The 19,362-nt window shown below is 41.9% G+C and overlaps 1 protein-coding gene across 2 annotated transcripts in view; it reads right to left on the bottom strand.

Annotated features, from left to right (window-relative positions):
- Positions 1 to 14,606, bottom strand: part of Rbl1 (RB transcriptional corepressor like 1) — a 62,451-nt gene extending 47,845 nt beyond the window's left edge. For both annotated transcript variants that reach the window (XM_008836543.3, XM_017799023.2), the window contains exons 1-2: positions 14,164 to 14,606; positions 9,017 to 9,150 (exon numbers count right to left, since the gene is read on the bottom strand). In XM_008836543.3, coding sequence (XP_008834765.1) covers positions 9,017 to 9,150; positions 14,164 to 14,319 — 290 coding nt within the window. In that variant the 5' untranslated portion in view covers positions 14,320 to 14,606. The remainder of the gene's footprint in view (positions 1 to 9,016; positions 9,151 to 14,163) is intronic.
- Between the last annotated feature and the right edge of the window lie 4,756 nt (positions 14,607 to 19,362).

The raw sequence follows: 19,362 nt of genomic DNA, 5'->3' as shown, positions 1-19,362 counted from the left end.
CTGAGGTTCTTTATTTATTTATTTATTTATTTATTTATTTATTTATTTATTTATTTATTTAATTAGTTAGTTTGGTCTTTTTGAGACAGGGTCTCCCTATAGCCCCAGCTGGCCTAGAATTCGCTATATAGACCAGGCTGGCGTTTAACTAGAGATCCACAGGTACTCACACTTTTTAACTAAAATCTGAGATTCTAAAAATTTCTTATAAAAAATTGTTACAAGGCTGGGCGTGGTGGCACACACCTTTAATCCCAGCACTCAGAAGGCAGAGGCAGGCAGATCTCTGTGAGTTTAAGGCCAGCCTAGTCTACATAGTTCCAGGACAGCTGGGACTACATGGAGACCCTGTCTCAAAAAGACCAAAAAAAAAAAAAAATTGTTACAGTATTTTTTTTTCTTTTTTATAATTGGCTCCCAAATTAGTCCCTATAGAAAACTCTTTTTTTTTCGGGGGGGGACTAGACTGGGTAGGAAGATGGTCAATGTGTGAAACACTTTCTCTGCAGGAATTTCCCAGTTTTGACAATTATTTTCCTTTAGATCAGCTTCACTGGAAGTTAGGATGAAGACACTTGACACTTAACTTGGGATCCTCTATCAGAAGTATCTGTTTGGGATTTTGAAAAGCAAGGAAGCAGTAAAATCAACAACAGCAATATATGGAAAAATATAGTGGTAAAATCTAGGGGCAGCACTGATGGTCATGCAAGCTGAGCCCTTGCTGTATGCATTCTACAATATGCTTTCTGCCTGTGTGGCCAAGCTCCTTAGTTCCTGCCCTCTTTTTCGAGCATGAGTGTGACTTTAAAATTTAAAATAAGCCAAGCAACTTCACCATTTTCAAACCATTTTGACGCACTGGGATTGTTACAGAGTATACTGAACCAATAAGCATGTGAAAAGATGCTCCATACCACTAGCCACGAGTGAAATTCAAAACTGCAGTAAGATATTACTTCGTACCTATTAAGATGGCTATAATAGGGGCTGAAGCCATGACTCAGCATTTAAGATTCCCAGCAACCACATGGCAGCTAACAACCATCTGTAACTCCAGTTCCAGGAGAAGTCAACATCCTCTTCTGACCTCCACAGGAATTGCACAACATGGGTGCACTTAAACGCATGCAGTAAATACACTTATACGTATAAAATAAAATAAATAAAAATGTCTTAAGATTTTATTTTTATTTCTATACGTATGTGCATGAGTGCTGGTGCTGACAAAATCTATAAGAAGACACTGGATTTCCTGGAACTGGAGTTATAGGTGGTTGGGTTCTAGGAATCAAATTCAGGTCCTCCAAAGAAGCATCAAGTGCTCTTAACCACTGACCCATCTGTTGAGCTCCCAAATCACCCACTTTTTCAAAGAAGCAATTTAGTAACAATTAAAAAGCTGGGGCTAAGCCAAGCGTGGTGGTGCACACCTTTAATCCCAGCACTTGGGAGGCAGAGGCAGGTGGATCTTTGTGAGTTCAAGGCCAACCTGGTCTACATAGTGAATACCAGGACAGCTGGGACTACAGGGAGACACTGTCTCAAAAACATCAAAATAAACAAACAAACAAACAAACAAAAAAGCCGCGGCTGGAGAGATGGCTCAGCGGTTAAGAACACCGGTTGTTCTTGCAGAAGACCTAGGTTCGAATCGCAGCACCCCCATGGCAGCTAACAACTGTCAGTAACTCCAATTCCAGGGGATTTGACAGCTTCTTCTGACCTCTGCAGGCACTGCACGACATGGGTGCACTGACGTACACGCAGGCAATACACGCATACACATAAAATAAAAATAATAAAATTTTAAAAAAAAAGAATTAGAAAGCCTTGGGGCAGGAGAGCTGGCTCAGCAGTTAAGAGCACTGACTGCTCTTGCCGAGGACCTGGGTTTCATTCCCAGCACCCACATGGTAGTTAACAACCATCTGTAACTCCAGTTCCAGGATGCATTCTTCTGATCTCCGCAGGCGCTGCATGACATATGTACACTTACATGCAGGCAATACACTCATACACATAAAAATAATAAATAAAACATTTAAAAAAGAATTAAAAAGCCTTAAAAATACCCCCAATTCTTTCATCTAAGTATTACCTTTACAAGATTCTAATCTAAGAAGAAAGTCAATTAATAAAATGGCAAAAACAACTGCACAAAGATACATATAATGGGTCTTTTTTTCTTTTGAACAGGATAGTCAAGGTTTTTGTCAGTGATAGCTATACTCAGAAAGTCACTTAACAGATTATTATTCCACCAACTCTACTCAGTTTTTGAAACTTAAAAGTGAGATCGTGCCTTATAAAAATGATTTAAAATTTAAATTACATAACAGATAATCGACAGCTAATACTTTTTAAATATTACACTTAATAGCAAGACAAGTTTTTGCATGATATTTTTTTGTGTGATACTAGAGATTGAATCCAGGGCTTCAAGCATGTTATGAAAGCACTTAACCACCAAGTGACATATCCCAGGCCAAATGATTTTTTTTTTTAATTTGGAAGTTACTTTTAAGATTTTTTTGGGGGTGGGATCTTTTTGAGACAGGGTCTCCCTATGGCCCCAGCTGTCCTGGAACTCAGTATGTAGACCAGGCTGGCCTTGAACTCACAGAGATCCACCTGCCTCTGTCTCCCGAGTGCTGGGATTGAAGGTGTGTGCCACCACACCCGGCTATTTCTCTCTTTTTTAAGATGTTTATATTCAGCTTCAGTTTGTAAAAAATTCTTAAAAGTCAGCCAGGCGTGGTGGTGTACATCTTTAATCCCAGCACTCGGGAGGCAGAGGCAGGTGGATCTCTGTGAGTTCAAGGCCAGCCTGGTCTACATACTGAGTTCCAGGACAGCTGGGGCTACAGGGAGACCCTGTTTCAAAAAGACGAAAAAAAAAAAAAAGAGAAATGTGTGTGTGTGTGTGAACAGATGTGTAATATAACATGGACCTGGAGGGTATGCCAGGCAGGTGGATCTCTGTGAGTTCAAGGCCAGCCTGGTCTACATACTGAGTTCCAGGACAGCTGGGGCTACAGGGAGACCCTGTCTCAAAAAGACGAAAAAAAAAAAAAAAAGAGAAATGTGTGTGTGTGAACAGATGTGTAATATAACATGGACCTGGAGGGTATGCCACTTAGAATTTGTATCACCTATAGAAAAACATTTATCAGGCTGGGCGTGGTGGTGCACCCCTTTAATCCCAGCACTTGGGAGGCAGAGGCAGGTGGATCTCTGTGAGTTCCAGGCCAGCCTGGTCTACATAGTGAATTTCCAGGCCAGGCAGGGCTATATAATGAGACCCTGTCTACAAACAAAACAAAAAAGAATCTGGTACTGGAAGGATGGGGGAAGACAGAACTGAGTTGCTGTTTCTTTTTTTTTTCGGTCTTTTTGAAACATGGTCTCCCTGTAGCCCTAGCTGTCCTGGAACTCACTATGTAGACCAGGATGGCCTTGAACTCACAGAGATCCGCCTGCCTCTGCCTCCCAAGTGCTGGGACTAGGCATGAGCCACCATGCCCGGCTGAGTTGCAGTTTCTTAAAAATAAAAGATAATGGTGGACAGCTTAAAACAGGTAGTTTATTCTTGGGCAAAAAATGTACATTTCTTTGACATTTGTGAATATTCTTGACACACTTTGAAATTTTATTTTCAACTTTTTTGTTTGGTGTTGCATTCTTTGTACTAAATTATTATCCCAGCACTCGGGAGGCAGAGGCAGGTGGATCTCTGTGAGCTCAAGGCCAGCCTGGTCTACATAGTGAGTTTTAGGACAGCTGGGGCTACAGGGAGACCCTGTCTCAAAAAAAAAGACAGAAAAAAAAAAAGGATATATTCTCTCATTTAACATTGCTTTCTTCTCCTTAAGTGTTTCTTTCATATAGCAGAAGTCTTTAGTCATAATAAATTGCCTGTTAATTGTTTTAAAATAAAGTATGAAAGCAGGACTTGCCAGGCTGTAGCTCTGAGACAAGTGCTGGCCTACAAGTGTGTAGGTAGGTCCTCACCTGCCTGGACAACTCAGACCCTTGAGAGCATGGGGGGAAGGGGCTTCCAGTCAATTCTGCCAGAACCAATTTGTCCTTGTCTTGCCAATCAAGTCATACCAAAGACATCAATAATACACCTGTGAAAGCTGTTATGCATGGTTCTCAGAATTCTCAGGTATAAGCAGGAGGACAGACTTTTTGGTCAGCCTGGAATACATGAGACCTGTCTCAGAAAAATAATAATAATACCCACAAAGGTTAAATTTGAAATTTTTTTCAATACTGGGAGTCATTTAAGATAGCCAAGCAGGTAAAGGTATTTGCAAAACAAGCCTAGAGAAAGAATTCAATCGCTGGACTCATGTAAAAGTAGGAAAAGAGGCCAGGTGTGGTGGTACCGCCTTTAGTCCCAGCTGGGAGGCAGAGGCAGGTGGATCTTTGTGAGTACAAGGCCAGCCTGGTCTACATAGTGAGTTCAGGTCAGCTGAGACTACAGGGAGACCGTGTCTCAAAAAGACAATAAAAAAAAAGTAGGAAGAAAGACCCAACTCCTGAAAGCTGTCCTGTGACCTCCACATGTGTGCCATAAAGCACCTCCCACATACATTAACAATAAATATTTTTTGAAGTCTTAAAAAAAAGAATTTGATACTTTATAAAGAGACATTACTCTACATGTTCTTGTTTTGGGATTGAAAACAGGGTCTTGCTATTAAGCTTGGGCTAGTTTTAAACTTTTAACTCCTTCTGTCTTAGTATTGGGATTATAGGCATATACCACCAGGGTCAGCTCCATCTATATAATAAAACTCATATTACTGCTACATATTATAACTCATGTTATCATTATACTTTTAGAAACTTAGAAATACATTTTACAACAATAGTTCACTTGTTTGTAGTCACAGAGGACTGGATACACCAGAAATAACCATCAATAACGGGCTGGTTAAATATAAGAATCATCCTTATACTGTAAAATATCCTAGTCATTTAAAAAATAATTAGTGGGGCTGGAGAGATGGCTCAGCAGTTAAGAGCACTGACTGCTGACTAATACATGTAGTATTATCTCATTTGTTTGAAAAAAAAAAAAAACACTGAGCAGGGTGTGGTGGCACATGCCTTTAATCCCAAGCGCTTGGGAGGCAGAGGAAGGCGGATCTCTGTGAGTTCGAGGCCAGCCTGGTCTCCATAGTGAATCCAGGACAACTGGGACTACAGGGAGACCCTGTCTCAAAAAGACCAAAAAAAAATAAAAAAAAATAAAATAAAATAAAATAACACTGAAACCCAAATTTAGTTGTTTATATATGTAATTGTTAATAGTCATTAATTCTAGGGAGTAAAGGAAAATTACTTTATACTTTCACTTCCTCTGTATTATCTGAATTCTTTTCCATTCAGCAATAGGGATTGAACCCAGTGTTGAACAGTTTGTCAGCCCCAGAGTGCTAAATATGCATTCTACCACTGAGCCTGCTTTTTTTTTTTAAAAAAAAAATGGGGGTTAATTTTTGAGACAGGGTTTCCCTATAGCCCCAGGTAGCCCGAAACTTGTTATGGAGACCGGGCTGGTCTGAATCTCACAGAGATCCACTTGCCTCTTGAGTGCCTGGATTAAAGGCATGCACTACCACACCTTGCTATTATTATTTTAGGTTGTTACTATGTATATATTCTAGGTAGGCCTTGACTAAAATTAACACAGTGGACTCAAAATTGTGATCTCCTGCCTCAGCCTCTTCAGTGCTAGGATAAATGGGCATGCCTCATCATGCACAACTGATTATTTGAAATTTAAAAAAATAGCCTCCCCCTCTCTCTTTGGTGGTGAAAGGGACTGAATCTAGGCCTTGTACATTCGGTGCAAGCATTTTAGCACTGAGGTAACATGCTCAGCCCTTAAAACCCATTTTTATGTCTGTGATAAAATATATAAAGTATTAATTGCCATTTATAGCCTACAGTTTAGTGGCGTCTAGCACACTCATGATGTGCAGCCATCATCACTACTCATCTCCAGAATTAGCTGACATTTTTACTATGATGCAAAGTTTTAAAAGTTATAATCTTTTGTTTGTTTGTTTGTTTTGAGGCAGAGTCTTATCTAGCCCAGGCTGGCTTTGAACTTGCTATATAGTAAAGGATGACACTGAACCTTTAAATCTTCCTGTGCGCCATACCAAACAGGTTTTATGTGGTATTAGGGACGGAACCTTAGGCTTTATGCATGCTAGGAAAGTGCTCTACCAACTGAACTACATCTCCAGTCCAACATTAACATGTTTTAATAAAATATACAATTACCCCGTCCTCCTTGTAAATAAGACTGCTCATTTGGATTTGTCTGATATCTCATTATGATTAGGTAGATGAACATTTCCATTTAAGATGGAAAACTGCAAACAGTAATTTTGTTACTGATTCTAGTCATCTAAATGTGTAGTCCTATGTTCTATAATGTAATTTTTTTTCTTGTCACCTCTAAGGACTCTGTAGTTACATCTTAGTTATATCTTTTACTTGTTCTTTTGTCAACCATACAGAACTATTTACTAGCACAGAAAACAAAGAAATGTAGCAATCTTGATTTGGATAGGGGCTAATGTCCATTTCTGAGGGGTTTGCTTGCTAAAGCTATTTAAGGTTATATCTATTTGCTTTCCCTTAAGTACTGACAATAGAAAAGAGGAAACCTTCACAGCCCCATTTAGGGATGGCAAATAGATTTCGGTTCAAGATGAAGCTTTTCAGAACAATTTTAGTTTTATGGAAAATTAATAAAAGTCAAGATGTTTTTAAAATCTTTAGTAGGATAGCCGGGCACTCGGGAGGCAGAGGCAGGTGGATCTTTGTGAGTTTGAGGACAGCCTGGTCTACATAGTGAGTTACACGCCAGCTGGGGCTATAGGGAAACCCTGTCTAAAAAAAAAAAAAAAAAAAAAAAAAATTTTCAGTAGGTATCAAGTGTCATTAATGATAAAAATGAGGACAGATGTTAAGATAACTTTATATTTTTTTAAATTTTATTCTTTTTATTTTATGTGTATGCGTGTATTGCCTGCATGTAGGTAAGTGCACCCATGTCATGCAATGTCGTATCCCCTGGGATTGGAGATACGGACAGTTGTTAGCTGCCATGTGGGTGCTGGGATTCGAACCCAGGTATTCTGCAAGAACAATCAGTGTTCTTAACTGCTGAGCCATCTCCCCAGCCCCAAAGATAACTTTAAATTGAGCAAAACCTATCCATTGTTGTATAAACAATCTGATCTTTTTCTGTCACTGTTCCCCATTGCTGGCCATATAATTGTTTTGTTTTGTTTTTTTTTGGTCTTTTTGGGACAGGGTCTCCCTGTGCTCCAGTTGGCCTGGAACTATGTAAACCAGGCTGGCCTTGAACTCAGAGAGATCTGCCTGTCTCTGCTGGGATTAAAGGCGTATGCCACCATGCCCAGCTGGCCATATCATTTTTTAAATTTTTGTAATAATTGGTTGTTGGGACCCAGGCATGGTGGCTCACACCTATAATCCCAACAATATCATGAAACAAAAAGGTTAGCAGGGTGTGGTGGCACAGGCCTTTAATCCCAGCACTAGGGAGGCAGAAGCAGGCAGATCTCTGTGAGTTCAAGGCCAGCCTGGTCTACATAATGAGTTCCAGGACAGCTGGGGCTACAGGGAGACCCTGTCTCAAAAAAAAAGAAAAAAAAAGGTTATAAAAACCTCTTATTAAAGAAGCATCAATAGGTATAAAAGAATATAATACCTGAATGAAAATGAATGAAAACTGTACTCAAAGAAAAACAGTGCTACCAAGAATATTATTGGGCCAACTAACAAAACTAGAGATAACAGGTTTAAAAAAAATTAATGTTAGTGTTAAATTCCCTGAGGTTGATAATTGTACCACAGTTAGTTATAAACTGGGTTTGGTGACATGCATCTATAATCCTAACACTTGGAAGCCTGAACCAGTGGGCTCATGAGTTGGAGGGCAGCCTATATATAGTGATACCTGTGCTCGAGAATAAATAAACCACTGATGCAATTTTTTGGGTAAACAGCTATAATGAATAAAACTTATTTTGAAATGACTGAGAAACAAACACTAAGAGAGAAAACTATATATCTAAGATGGAAGATAAAATGATTAAACAAATAAGGTAAAATGTCAATAATAGTTGAACCTGGGTCACAGACATATGCAGCTATATGGATATTCTCTCCATTTTTCTCAGCTTTGAAATTCTTCTGTAAGCTTGAAATTATGTTCAAATATAAAAAAATTAATGAACAAAAGTAGAGATAAAATCAATTTAATACAGAAGTCTTTGGTAGAAGTCAAAATTTGAAGAAGAAAAGTAGAGAAACAACGTGAGACTGGGCTACGTAATAACAATTGGGCCTGAATGAAGTCAGAAGATTTATAATCGAGAAACTGAATTCTGAAATTAAATTTAGGATTCTGTATGTGTGTGGTTATGCATGTGTGTGTGGATGCACTCCCTCATCTAGGTACATGTGAAGGACAGAAGTTGACACAGGGATGCCTTCCTTTCTCAATCACTTCTCCACTTTAATGTTTTTTCAGATTTATTTCTATTTATGTGCGCATGTATGTATGCATACCAGGTGTGTGTAGATGCCCATGGAGGCTAGAAGGTGTTACGACCTCTTGAATCAGAGTTTCAGGCAATTGTGAGCCACCCAATGTGAGTGTTGGGAACCAAACTTGGGTTCTCTGCAAGAGCAGAATGCTCTTAACCCGCCATCTCTCCAGCCCCTCCACTTTAACTTTTGAGACAGTCACTGAACCTGAAGCTTGCCATTTTGGCTAGACACCAAGCTTCCAAGGATCCTCCTCTCTCAGTCCCCCACTGCTGAGGTTATAGGCACCCGGGAACTCAGGTACTTGCAGTATGTGGCATGAAGCAAACACGTTGCCCACTGAGACATCTCTCCAGCCCAAATTTAGTATTTCTAAAACAACATTTGAAAAATCAAAATGCTTTACCTTAATTTAGCTGAACGTAGTATTCTAGTAAGTGAAACGCAGTTTCCTTCCATGACACCCTTTCCAACTGTGGGAATAATGCTCTTGCGGCATGCAACATACAATGAACATGCCAACCAATGGATAACTTCTCCCTGGCAAACAAAAGATAAACAGCAAAATGGGAATATTATGTTAAAATGCTTGTCCAGAAGAGGCTTTTGAATTTAATCTGGTCTAATTTTCCTAATGCATAAACCCTAAGGAAACAAAGCTAATATAGTCACAAAAGTCAATATAGAACATGTTATACCTAGTTCTGGGTTCTCAGAACTAGAGCCTGATATATCAGTACTAACCTAAAAACAGTTCTCTCTTACATTCCAAATGTATTAATGAAAGAATTCTATTAAAATCTCTTCATCTTTTATGAGTTGTCATTGTTGGAAATTCATAAATAAAACTGATTTTAAGAAAAGGAAATCTCTTTGCATTCACTTTCTCAATTCTAAACAGCAGTCATTCTTGATGAAGCTCTTTTCTACCATTTTAGTTTATTGTTTCTTCTTAGCCAGTTTGGCAGAAAAAAGAACAAAGTAAAAAGAGAATCACATACAAAAATTAGTAGAAAGGAGAGTAACTTATTTTTATTTTTATTTTATTTCCCTGCATGTATGTAAGTGCACCTGTGCATGTAGTGCCCTCAGAGGTCAGAAGAGGTCAACAGATTCTCTAGAACTAGAGTTACAGATGGCTGTTAGCCACCATGTGGATGCTGGGAACAGAACCCAGGTCCTCTGCAAGAGCAGTCAATGCTCTTAACAGATGAGCCACCTCTCCAGCCCCAGAGAATGCCATTTTTGTGAGCTAAAAATTCAGAGCATTATTCATCCCACAGTAAATTACCTTTAAAATAGTAAGGACAGTTCTTTCCCACTGTAGATATGTCAGTTTACAGGCTATTTAAAAAGGTGATACTCGGCTGGGCGTGGTGGCGCATGCCCTTAATCCCAGCACTGGGGAGGCAGAGGCAGGCAGATCTCTGTGAGTTCGAGGCCAGCCTGGTCTACATAGCGAGTTCCAGGTTAGCTGGGGCTACAGGGAGACCCCCATCTCAAAAAGACCATAAAAAAAAAAAGTGATACTTGGTGATTCAATACTCAGTTTTCAGCTTTCCACTTGAAATGTCTTCAAGCTAGAAACACCTCATCGAACTGGATGAAATGTAGGTGACGCTTAAGGATTAAGAATTATAGATACAGGGGCTGGAGAGATGGCTCAGCTGTTAAGGACACTGGTTGTTCTTGCAGAAGACCCGAGTTCAAATTATAGCACCCACATGGCAGCTTACAACTGTCTGTAACTCCAGTTCCAGGCCATCCAACAGCTTCTTCTGTCCTCCACGGGCATTGCATGACACAGGTAGACTTACCTATATGAAGGCAATACACATATAAACATAAAAAAAAAAATTTTTTTTTTTGGTCTTTTTGAGACAGGGTCTCCCTGTAGCTCTAGCTGGCCTGGATTCGCTATAGAGACCAGGCTGGCCTCGAACTCACAGAAATCTGCCTGCCTCTACCTCCCGAGTGCTGGGATTAAAGGTGTGTGTGCCACCATGCCTGGCATAAAAAAATTTTTTTAAATAAATAAAATATATAAAAAAAAAGATGCCTTGACTAAAGAATTACTAGGAAACTGTATCAAAGTAGCCTTGGATATAGACTACTGTTTGAAACACTAGGAAAGAAAATTTAAGTACTAGAATTATTTTGTTTTTTCTTTTTCTTTCTTTCGTTCTTTTGTTTTTTTTTGTCTTTTGTCTTTTTGAGACAGGATCTCCCTGTAGTCCCAGCTGACCTGAACTCACTATGTAGACCAGGCTGGCCTTGAATTCACAGAGATTCGCCTGCCTCTGCCTCTGCTGGGATCAAAGGCATGCGCCACCACACCCGGCTATTTTGTTTTTTGCTTTAAAAATAGTCAACTGGGGGACTGGAGAGATGGCTCAGCAGTTAAGAGAACTGACTGCTCTTGAAGAGGACCAGGTTCAATTCCCAGTACTCACATGGTGGCTAACAAACAACTGTAACTCCAGTTCCAGGGGATCTGATGTCTTCTTCCGATCTCCAAGGGTACTGCACAACACAGGTGCACTCACCTACATACAGTCATTATACACATACATATAAAATAAAAATAAAATAGTTTTAAAAATAGTCAATCTGGGGGCTGGTGAGATGGCTCAATGGTGAACAGCACTGGCTACTCTTGCAGAAGACCTGGGTTCAATTCCCAGCACCCTCATGATGGCTAACAACTGTCTGTAAATTCAGTTTCAGGGGAATTTGACACCCTCTTCTGACCTCTGTGGACACTGCATGACTTGGATGTACTTACATACATGCAGGCACTACAGTCATATACATAATAAAAATGAGAAAATATTTTAAAAATAGCCAACTACATTACTTATTCTAATCTGATACTTCACAAATACAAAGATGATTCTAATGGGGGTCGGAGATTTAGCTCAGTGGTAGAGTGTTTTTGATTGGCAAGCACAAAGTTTGGGGTTCAGTCCTCAGTACTGGGAAACCAACAACAACAAAATCAGAGATGGTTCCTGATCTACGTCCAAAGCTAAGACTAGCAACAGGAACTATGCTCTATAATTGGTAAAACAGGCTGTAAGAAGAACTGAAGAGAAAGTGTTGTGAGAAAATACAGTGCAGTAACTGACTTTTCCTGGAGGTCAAGAAGACTTTACATGAGAAGATTTTAAATTGCTAAATAGTAAATTACCAAAACTGTGTGGCATCAAGGGAATATATACGCAGGAGTTTGTCTGGGAGAGCAGACAGATAGAGACTGTGACAGGAGAGGCTTCTTAGGAAGCAGCAGAGAGACAGGAAAATGCCTTTACTCCAACTGCTTTTTGCCAAAAACTAAAAGAAAAATTAAATATCGGACAGAATACTCCCAAACTCTCAATTCACACAGCTGAGCTTTCTAACGCAAACATTTAAAGTGTCAAACAACTCTGCCTAACCAAAGGTTTATAATTTCGATCTTCAACCTTCCCTGGGTTTAGAGGTGAAGTGAAAGGGTCCAGGGAGAGTGACATGCAGAAAACATACAATTTGAAAAGAGCTTGTCATATTTAAGAATCTGAAACGTATCTAGTCTGAGTGCCTCAGCCATAGTTTGTCCTTATTAATGCTTATTTGATGAGAAAAACCAAATGAAGCCCTGAGAAGCATTTTGCCTTCTCAGGGTATCAAAAACAAATCCATTTTCGACTGAGATGCTATTAACAATTTCCTTCATTCTTTGGTGTACGTGTGTATGCACATGTGCACTTACCCACACACAAGTACAGATCACAGATCAATGTCTGAGGCCTTCCTCTATCACTCTCCACCTTAGTTTTAAACAGGTCTCTCATGGAACTTGGCTCAGCATTTCAGCTAGATTGGTGAATGGCTAGCCAGTGAGCCTCCTGGATATGTCTGTCCCCCCTCAGCACTCCCAGTGTTACAGATACACACCTCCACTGCGTCATCTTTTATGTGACTGCTGGGGATCTGAACTCCAGGTCCTCAAGCTTGCTCAGCAAGCACATTAGCCAACTCACAAGCTCTCCCTTACTTCCCTATTCTTTCCAGTTTTCCAGTTAGGCCACGCCCTCTGATGCAGATCACTCGTTTTTATTCCGTCTCTTCCACCTTTTTCTTTCAGGTACTATTTTCTCATGTATACAGATATATATACAGTCAACTTCCTATTTCCAACTCTGTGCCTTAGAGCCTAGTAATTATTTCACTGGTGGGCTGAGTCAGAGGAACAGTCTGTGTTTGAGTACAGCCCTGTGGATAATGAAAGCTTTTATACACACAGCTAATGGAGCAGGGTGCTGAAATACAGTCATGTTTTGGTATTCCCTGGGATACTGGTTTCAGGACCCCAGAGGATACCAAAATCCAGGTTAAGTCCCTGATATAAAACAGCAGTGTATTTGCATATTACCTAGGACCATCCTTCTGTAGAGTTTAAATCATCTCTAGATTACTTGATTAAGTGCTTTGTAAATAATCATACTGCACAGTTCATTGTTTATGGAATGACAAGCCTGTACATGCTCAGTACGGATGCAATTTTTTCCACAAGTATCTTTGATCTTTCGAAACCATGCGGAATTCCACTGTACATGCCACTGCAATGTTATTCCTACACTAAGATTATGTTTACCTGAGTTTCTATATTAGAATAACCCTAGGCAAGACAATTCTGAGCCTTGATACTGCCAAGAAAATAGGTATAATTTTCACTGCCCCCTTGTGAAGGCAAAATTAAAAAAGAATTCGTGCGGGTAGTGGTGGCGCTAGCCTTTAATCCCCAGCACTCAGGAGGCAGAGGCAGGCGGATCTCTGTGAGTTCAAGACCAGCCTGGTCTACACAGTGCGTTCCAGGACAGCTGGGGCTACATGGAGACCTTGTCTCAAAAAGACCAAAAAGAAAAAGAAGAATGATAAGCACTGTGCATTTATTCAGAGCCAGTCCCTATGGTAAACGTTGAGATAACGACCTGACAGAGGAACATGGGGCTGAGATGAGCTTTGTGTGTGTGCTAACTGGGATCAACTACAGTGCATACGTGCTACAAAGTCAACTCACACAATGAGGCAGAAAGTTCGAGAGGTTAAGTGCTCAGACGGCTGAGCCCGGCTCCATCAGCAAGCGTGACCCAGGGCGCTAACTTTGACCTGCTGAATGGGGATCCCAGGGCGTGTTTGCAGAGGACAGGAAGGACCTACTCAAAGGCTGCGCAGGGGCATGAGCACGCAGTTCATTTTTCAATCATCAGTCGAAAAACCGATTACAATCACCAGTTGCAGTCGTAACGGCAGCACCGTGCAGGTTCTCATTCGGAAGTCTGGAGTTGGGGAACCAGGAACCCTGAACGAGCCGCTCCAGTTCTGAGCTTAGATTTCCCGCCCGAAAACAAACGGGAGGCTGGGTCGAACTACTCCCACCCTGCCCGCCCCGCATCCTCCGCGCCCTGAGTGCCGCGACCCTCCCCGAGGCTGGGGCTGGGGCGGGCCAGGGGTGGGGCCTGCTGAGGGTCCGGGCCGCCGCCTACTCGCCGCCGCCCACCCGCCGCTCACCTCCAGGCTGTAGTTGCCCCGGATGGCTGTGAAGTCGTCTAGGGCTTCGGCCGCGCTCCCCTCGTCCAGGTTCAGCTGCTGGCACAGGGCCTGCAGCGCCTCCCTGGCGGCGGCCGCCACCGCAGCGCCCTCGGCTTGGGGCTCGTCCTCTAACATCCCCTCAGGCCCAGCGGGCGGCGCGACCCAGCTTCGGGGATTCTCTTTTCCCTCCCCGGTGCGCTACCCACAATTCCCCGCGACAAAGCGCGCGAAAATCGTTCACTTCATCCTTCCTCCTTCATCGTCTGCATCCGCTTTTCTCCTCGAAAGAAGTCCCCTTGTATCTCTCGAGCTTATAGTAGCCTCTCTCCGGAAATGGGATAAGAAGGTGGACCATGACTCAAGCGGAGAGGCGGTGGCCCTTGGGCAGCAGGCCTTATGGGCTTGTTGGGGACGTAGGGGAGGGAGCGGGGCGGAGGGATCCACGCTCGCAGAGGCTGCCGGGACTGTAGGCGAACGGGGCACTCTTCACAGCCCTTGTGTGGCCGGGAAGGGGAGGGCTACCTGCAGCGAGGTGCCCCGTATTCACCTCGGTAAGCCCTATGTGTTGATGTATGTAACATGTGTGTGCATGTGAGCTCAAGTCCGGAAGAGAGCCTTGGAGCCCCTGGAGGTGGAGTCACTGATGGTTGTGAGCTGCCCGATGTAGGTGCTGGGAACCAAGGTTCCCTGGAAGAGAGAAGCAAGTGCGCTTAAGCATTGAGCCATCTGTCCAGCCCCAGAAAACTTTATTTTTTTAAAAAAACTTATGCTGGGCGTGGTGGCTCATGCCTTTAATCCCAGCACTAGGGAGGCAGAGGCAGGCGGATATTTGAGTTCGAGGCCAGCCTGGTCTCCATAGCGAATCCAGGCCAGCTGGGTCAAAAAGACCAAAAAAAAAAAAAAAAATTACTTTTAATGTGTATGAGTGTATTGCCTGCATGAACGTAAGTGCACACTGTGTGCCCAGAGGTCAGAAGGCGGCGTCGGATTCCCCTGGAACTGGTGTTAGCTGCCATGTAGGTGAGAGCAGCCAGTGCTCCTAACCTCTGAGCCACACAGCCTCAGGAAGTTGTTTTTAGAAGGTAGACCACAGCCTGGCACACTATTAATCAGAATCCTTAAGTACAGCCCTTTTCCTCTTGTTCAGAAAATACAGGGTTCAGATGCTTTGGGTAGTTTTTAACATTTAAAAGAAACTAGTTCTTTCCTCTGGGGACCTTTCTCACTTGCCCATCAAACTTACTGCTTAAAAATGCGATTGGGCCCATCGTTGCATGCGTGTAATTGCCTGGCTTTTCATCCTTCAAGTCTAAATGTCACCCTCTCAGGCTCATTCCTGAGCGTTGTATCAAGTAGCTGGAACCTCACACCCAGGACGCATCTCCTTGTCTCTGTATCACCTTATCACTATCTGACCCGTTATCCTGCTTACTGACCTGGTCTTCCTACTAAAATGTGAATTATGTGATAAGATAGGAACCTTGTTTTTGTCTTCAGTGTTCTCTCAAATTTAGATTCATGATTGCACTCAGTACTTAGTATAGTGTGTTTGAAAAATTAGTGTGCCCCTTGTTTGGATGAAAGGAGTCAACAGAGAAGAAAATGGATCAGGTAAAGGCAAGTTTTTTTGTTGTTGTTTTTTTTTTTGTAAAGGCAAGTTTTGAGAGAACTTCATATGCCCCATTAAAGCCTGAACATAATCTTCAAAGCAGAGGGTTTTGTTTTGTGGGGTGTTTTTTGGTTTTTTTTTTTTTTTGGTCTTTTTGAGACAGGGTCTTCCTGTAGCCCCACCTGTCCTGGAACTCACTATGTGGACCAGGCTGGCCTTGAACTCACAGAGATCCACCTGCTTCTGCCTCCTGAGTGCCGGGACTAAAGTTGTGCACCACCACAGCCGGCCATGTTTTGTGGTTTTTTTGTTGTTGTTTTGGGGTTTTTTTTTTTTTTTTCTTTGAGACAGGGTCTCATTATGTAGCCCTGGCTGACTAGGAACTCACTACGTGACCAGGCTGGCCTCAGACTCACAAAGATCTGCCTGCCTCTGCCTCAGGACTACCGGGACTAAAGGTGTGCGCCACCACACCCAGCTTCAAAGCAGAGTTTCTAACCCTGGTTAGTGATGATCAACACTTTGGATCACTTCCTTTGGCTGCGTGGACTGAATAAAATAAAGACTAGCAGGCTTGGAGATAGTAGGGTGCTGTCTAACATAGGAAGGCACTAGCTTAGGGGTTTGGGGATTAAAACAGGGAACACCGCTGAAGAGGGAGGAATCCTGTGTTGTGTGACTTTTCCTAGGGAGAGGTAAACAATAGAGACTTGACAACAGACCAAAGAAAAAAATAAAACTCCACCCAAGTCTAGCTTAGTGAAACCGTAAGTTTACTGGGGTTACTTATAGGAGCCTGGGTGACTCAAAGGTAGCTATGTCACTAAAGCCTACTCAAGCTTGGGTGAGAATCCACAAAAGGTGCATCCCTGGAGCTTGCTGCACTCACATGCACATACCAATAATCAAAAATTGTTTGCTGAGTATATGACGTTGGAGAAGTGAATCTCATTAAGTTTCTGAGCCTTCGAAGTTTTATTTGCTTCCTGAATCTTAGGAGCCTCCCTGCAGGAGAGAATGCATCAATTCAGAGGAAATACCTATACAGTACCCCATTAACATAGGGTTCTATCTGGGCCAAGTCGTTAAAAGATTTTAAGTAGGATGGAGCTTCAAGCAAAGGGAGGAGGTTGGTTAGTTATAGTGCTGTTTTGTTTAAGATGCTTTCAGGAAGTGGAGGCTATTCAGGCCCAGAACATAGCCTCTCCTGGAAATTTCTCAATCTTAACATTCTCTAACATTGAGGGGTGGGACTTGGGAACCAAATGAGCAATAACTCAAAACTCCACCCTCACACAAACTTAAAATGAATCATCCGTATGGTACTTACACTCAGTTTCTTTCTAGACCATGCTGCTGCAGCTGACTTCAGGATCCTCATTGTCTTTGCAGCAGAAGGGTCTGCACAGAGACTGTCCCATTAATTTCTACTTCAGAGGACTGGTTTATAGACATTTAGGAAGGTCTATGTCTGGTGCCAAGTGTCTTATAACAGGTTATTGTCCCTCCTTCTAACTTCATTTGCTAACAAAGAAATGTCAGAATTAGTGGAGGTGAGATGAAGATTCTCCGGTACTTCATCTATGGTCTGTTTAACCTACTATGCTTAAGAGAGCTTTCAAGGTGGGGGAGCAGTGTGGATATGAGAACCCGGAAATGTTCAGGTGGTACCTGAAGCTACAGAAACAGGTTGATAGCACTCAGAGAATGTGTTGGCATGAGAAAACACTTAAAAGTGGAACTGTTAGGAATACAGAATTTGAGGAGTGAACGAAAATAATTGGCCAGGAAACAAACACAAAAAAGCGAAATCTCAGAGGTCAGGAAAAGAAGTACTTCATTGAAAGGTCCAGTGCTGCAGAAAATTCAAACAGGGCAAGGAATTCACAGAAGTGCTCAGATATTATTTCCATGTTTTTGGTAATCTTTGTTAAAGTAGCTTTGTAGCATGGTGGGAACAGAACACAAATTACTATGGTTGAGCGGGGAACAAGAGAAAGGCCAGAAAGTTGAAATAGGAAGTAGAGACTCTTCAGGAAGTTGGTGGGGTATATTCTAGGACAGGAAACAAACATGGATAATTATGACTAAGAGCAGGCAGCAGGTGCCTGAAGATTGAAAAGATAATTGTAGCCAGGCCCTGAAGAAGTGGCTAAGCTGAGAATTGAGAACCTGGCCTCCTTTTCATAGTCCTTGTCTGGAAGATACAGCTAGATGAAGCAGAACCTTCCAGGTGTTTGGCTGAATGGAAAATAAAACAACACAAGTAGACATTGAGAGTGGTAAAGGTTTGAGCAACTAGTGAAAAGCATCATTAGGACTGTCAAATGCAAACTTGATCAGTTTTAGGAGTTTTATATTTATTTTTGATTATTGGTATGTGCATGTGAGTGCAGGTGCTCTCAGAAAAAGAAGTTGGATTTCCTGGAGCTGGAGTTACAGAAAGTGGTGAGCCACCCGCATGAATGTGGAGAACTGAACTCCAGTCTTCTGGAAGAGCAGTATGTGCTCTTAACCACTGAGCCATTTCTCTAGCCCCTAGTTTTTGTTTGGTTGAATTTTATATTCATACAAATATAATTTTTAAAAAAGATTTATTTTTACATGTATGAGTGTTTGCATGTGTGTATGTATGCCATGTTTGGTGCTTGGTACTTGTGGAAGCTGGAAGAGGGTCATTGGATACTCTGGAACTGGAGTTAAAGATGGTTGTGAACAGCCTTGTGGGTGCTTGGAACCAAATTTGGATCCCTTGCAAGAACATACACACTGAGCCATCTCTAACCCCTAGAGTCAGTTTTTTGAGGAGTAAAAGCAAGTATTTCTCATGGGTGTCAGAGCTGAGCTGAAAAGCCTCAAGTTCCTTGCTTTTCCCATAACTAATCCTTTAACACAAAACTCAGTTTTTTCAAATAGAAATAAAATAAGGGTAATGAAGCATATTTAGTCTGCCCTTTGTTTTATTTTATTTTATTTTTTGTCTTTTTGAGACAGAGTCTCCCTGTAGCCCCAGCTGTCCTGGAACTCACTATGTAGACCAGGCTGGCCTTGAACTCATAAAGATCCACCTGCCTCTGCCTCCCAAGTGCTGGGATTAAAGGCATGTGCCACCACGCCCAGCTGCCCTTTATTTTTCATCCAGATCCACAGGAAGTCTTTCTATTTTGATATTGTGTGATAGTCAATATGATTAGACTCTCTGTTGCATAGTATTTCAGAGTTTTTGCAGAACATATGCTTAGGACTTGATTAAGACCTAGAGAGGCTCTAAAACTAAAAAGATTATAAGGTGTCCCTTCCCAAATATAATTCAAAATATAATCAATTCTAGACCATAAAATAAGAGTAAGAAAATACAACAGAATTGTAATTGTTTCCCAGTAAGGCAAGAGCAAACTTTCTGTGGTAGTAAGGGAAAACAAGCTGGCCATATAAATGTCAGCGCAAAGGGAGCATAGCTTGATTAACAGCCATCAACCTGCAAGGTTGGTAGTAGCAACACCAGCCAGAGCTGATGGCTAGCAGTCAAGGCCAGCAGCTTAACAAAGAAGTCAGAGATGGAGAGAGAG

The sequence above is a fragment of the Nannospalax galili genome, unplaced genomic scaffold, assembly GCF_000622305.1.
Source record: "Nannospalax galili isolate Female #2095 unplaced genomic scaffold, S.galili_v1.0 scaffold258, whole genome shotgun sequence".
NCBI lineage: Eukaryota > Metazoa > Chordata > Mammalia > Rodentia > Spalacidae > Nannospalax > Nannospalax galili.
This window is presented reverse-complemented; position numbering and strand designations above follow the sequence as displayed.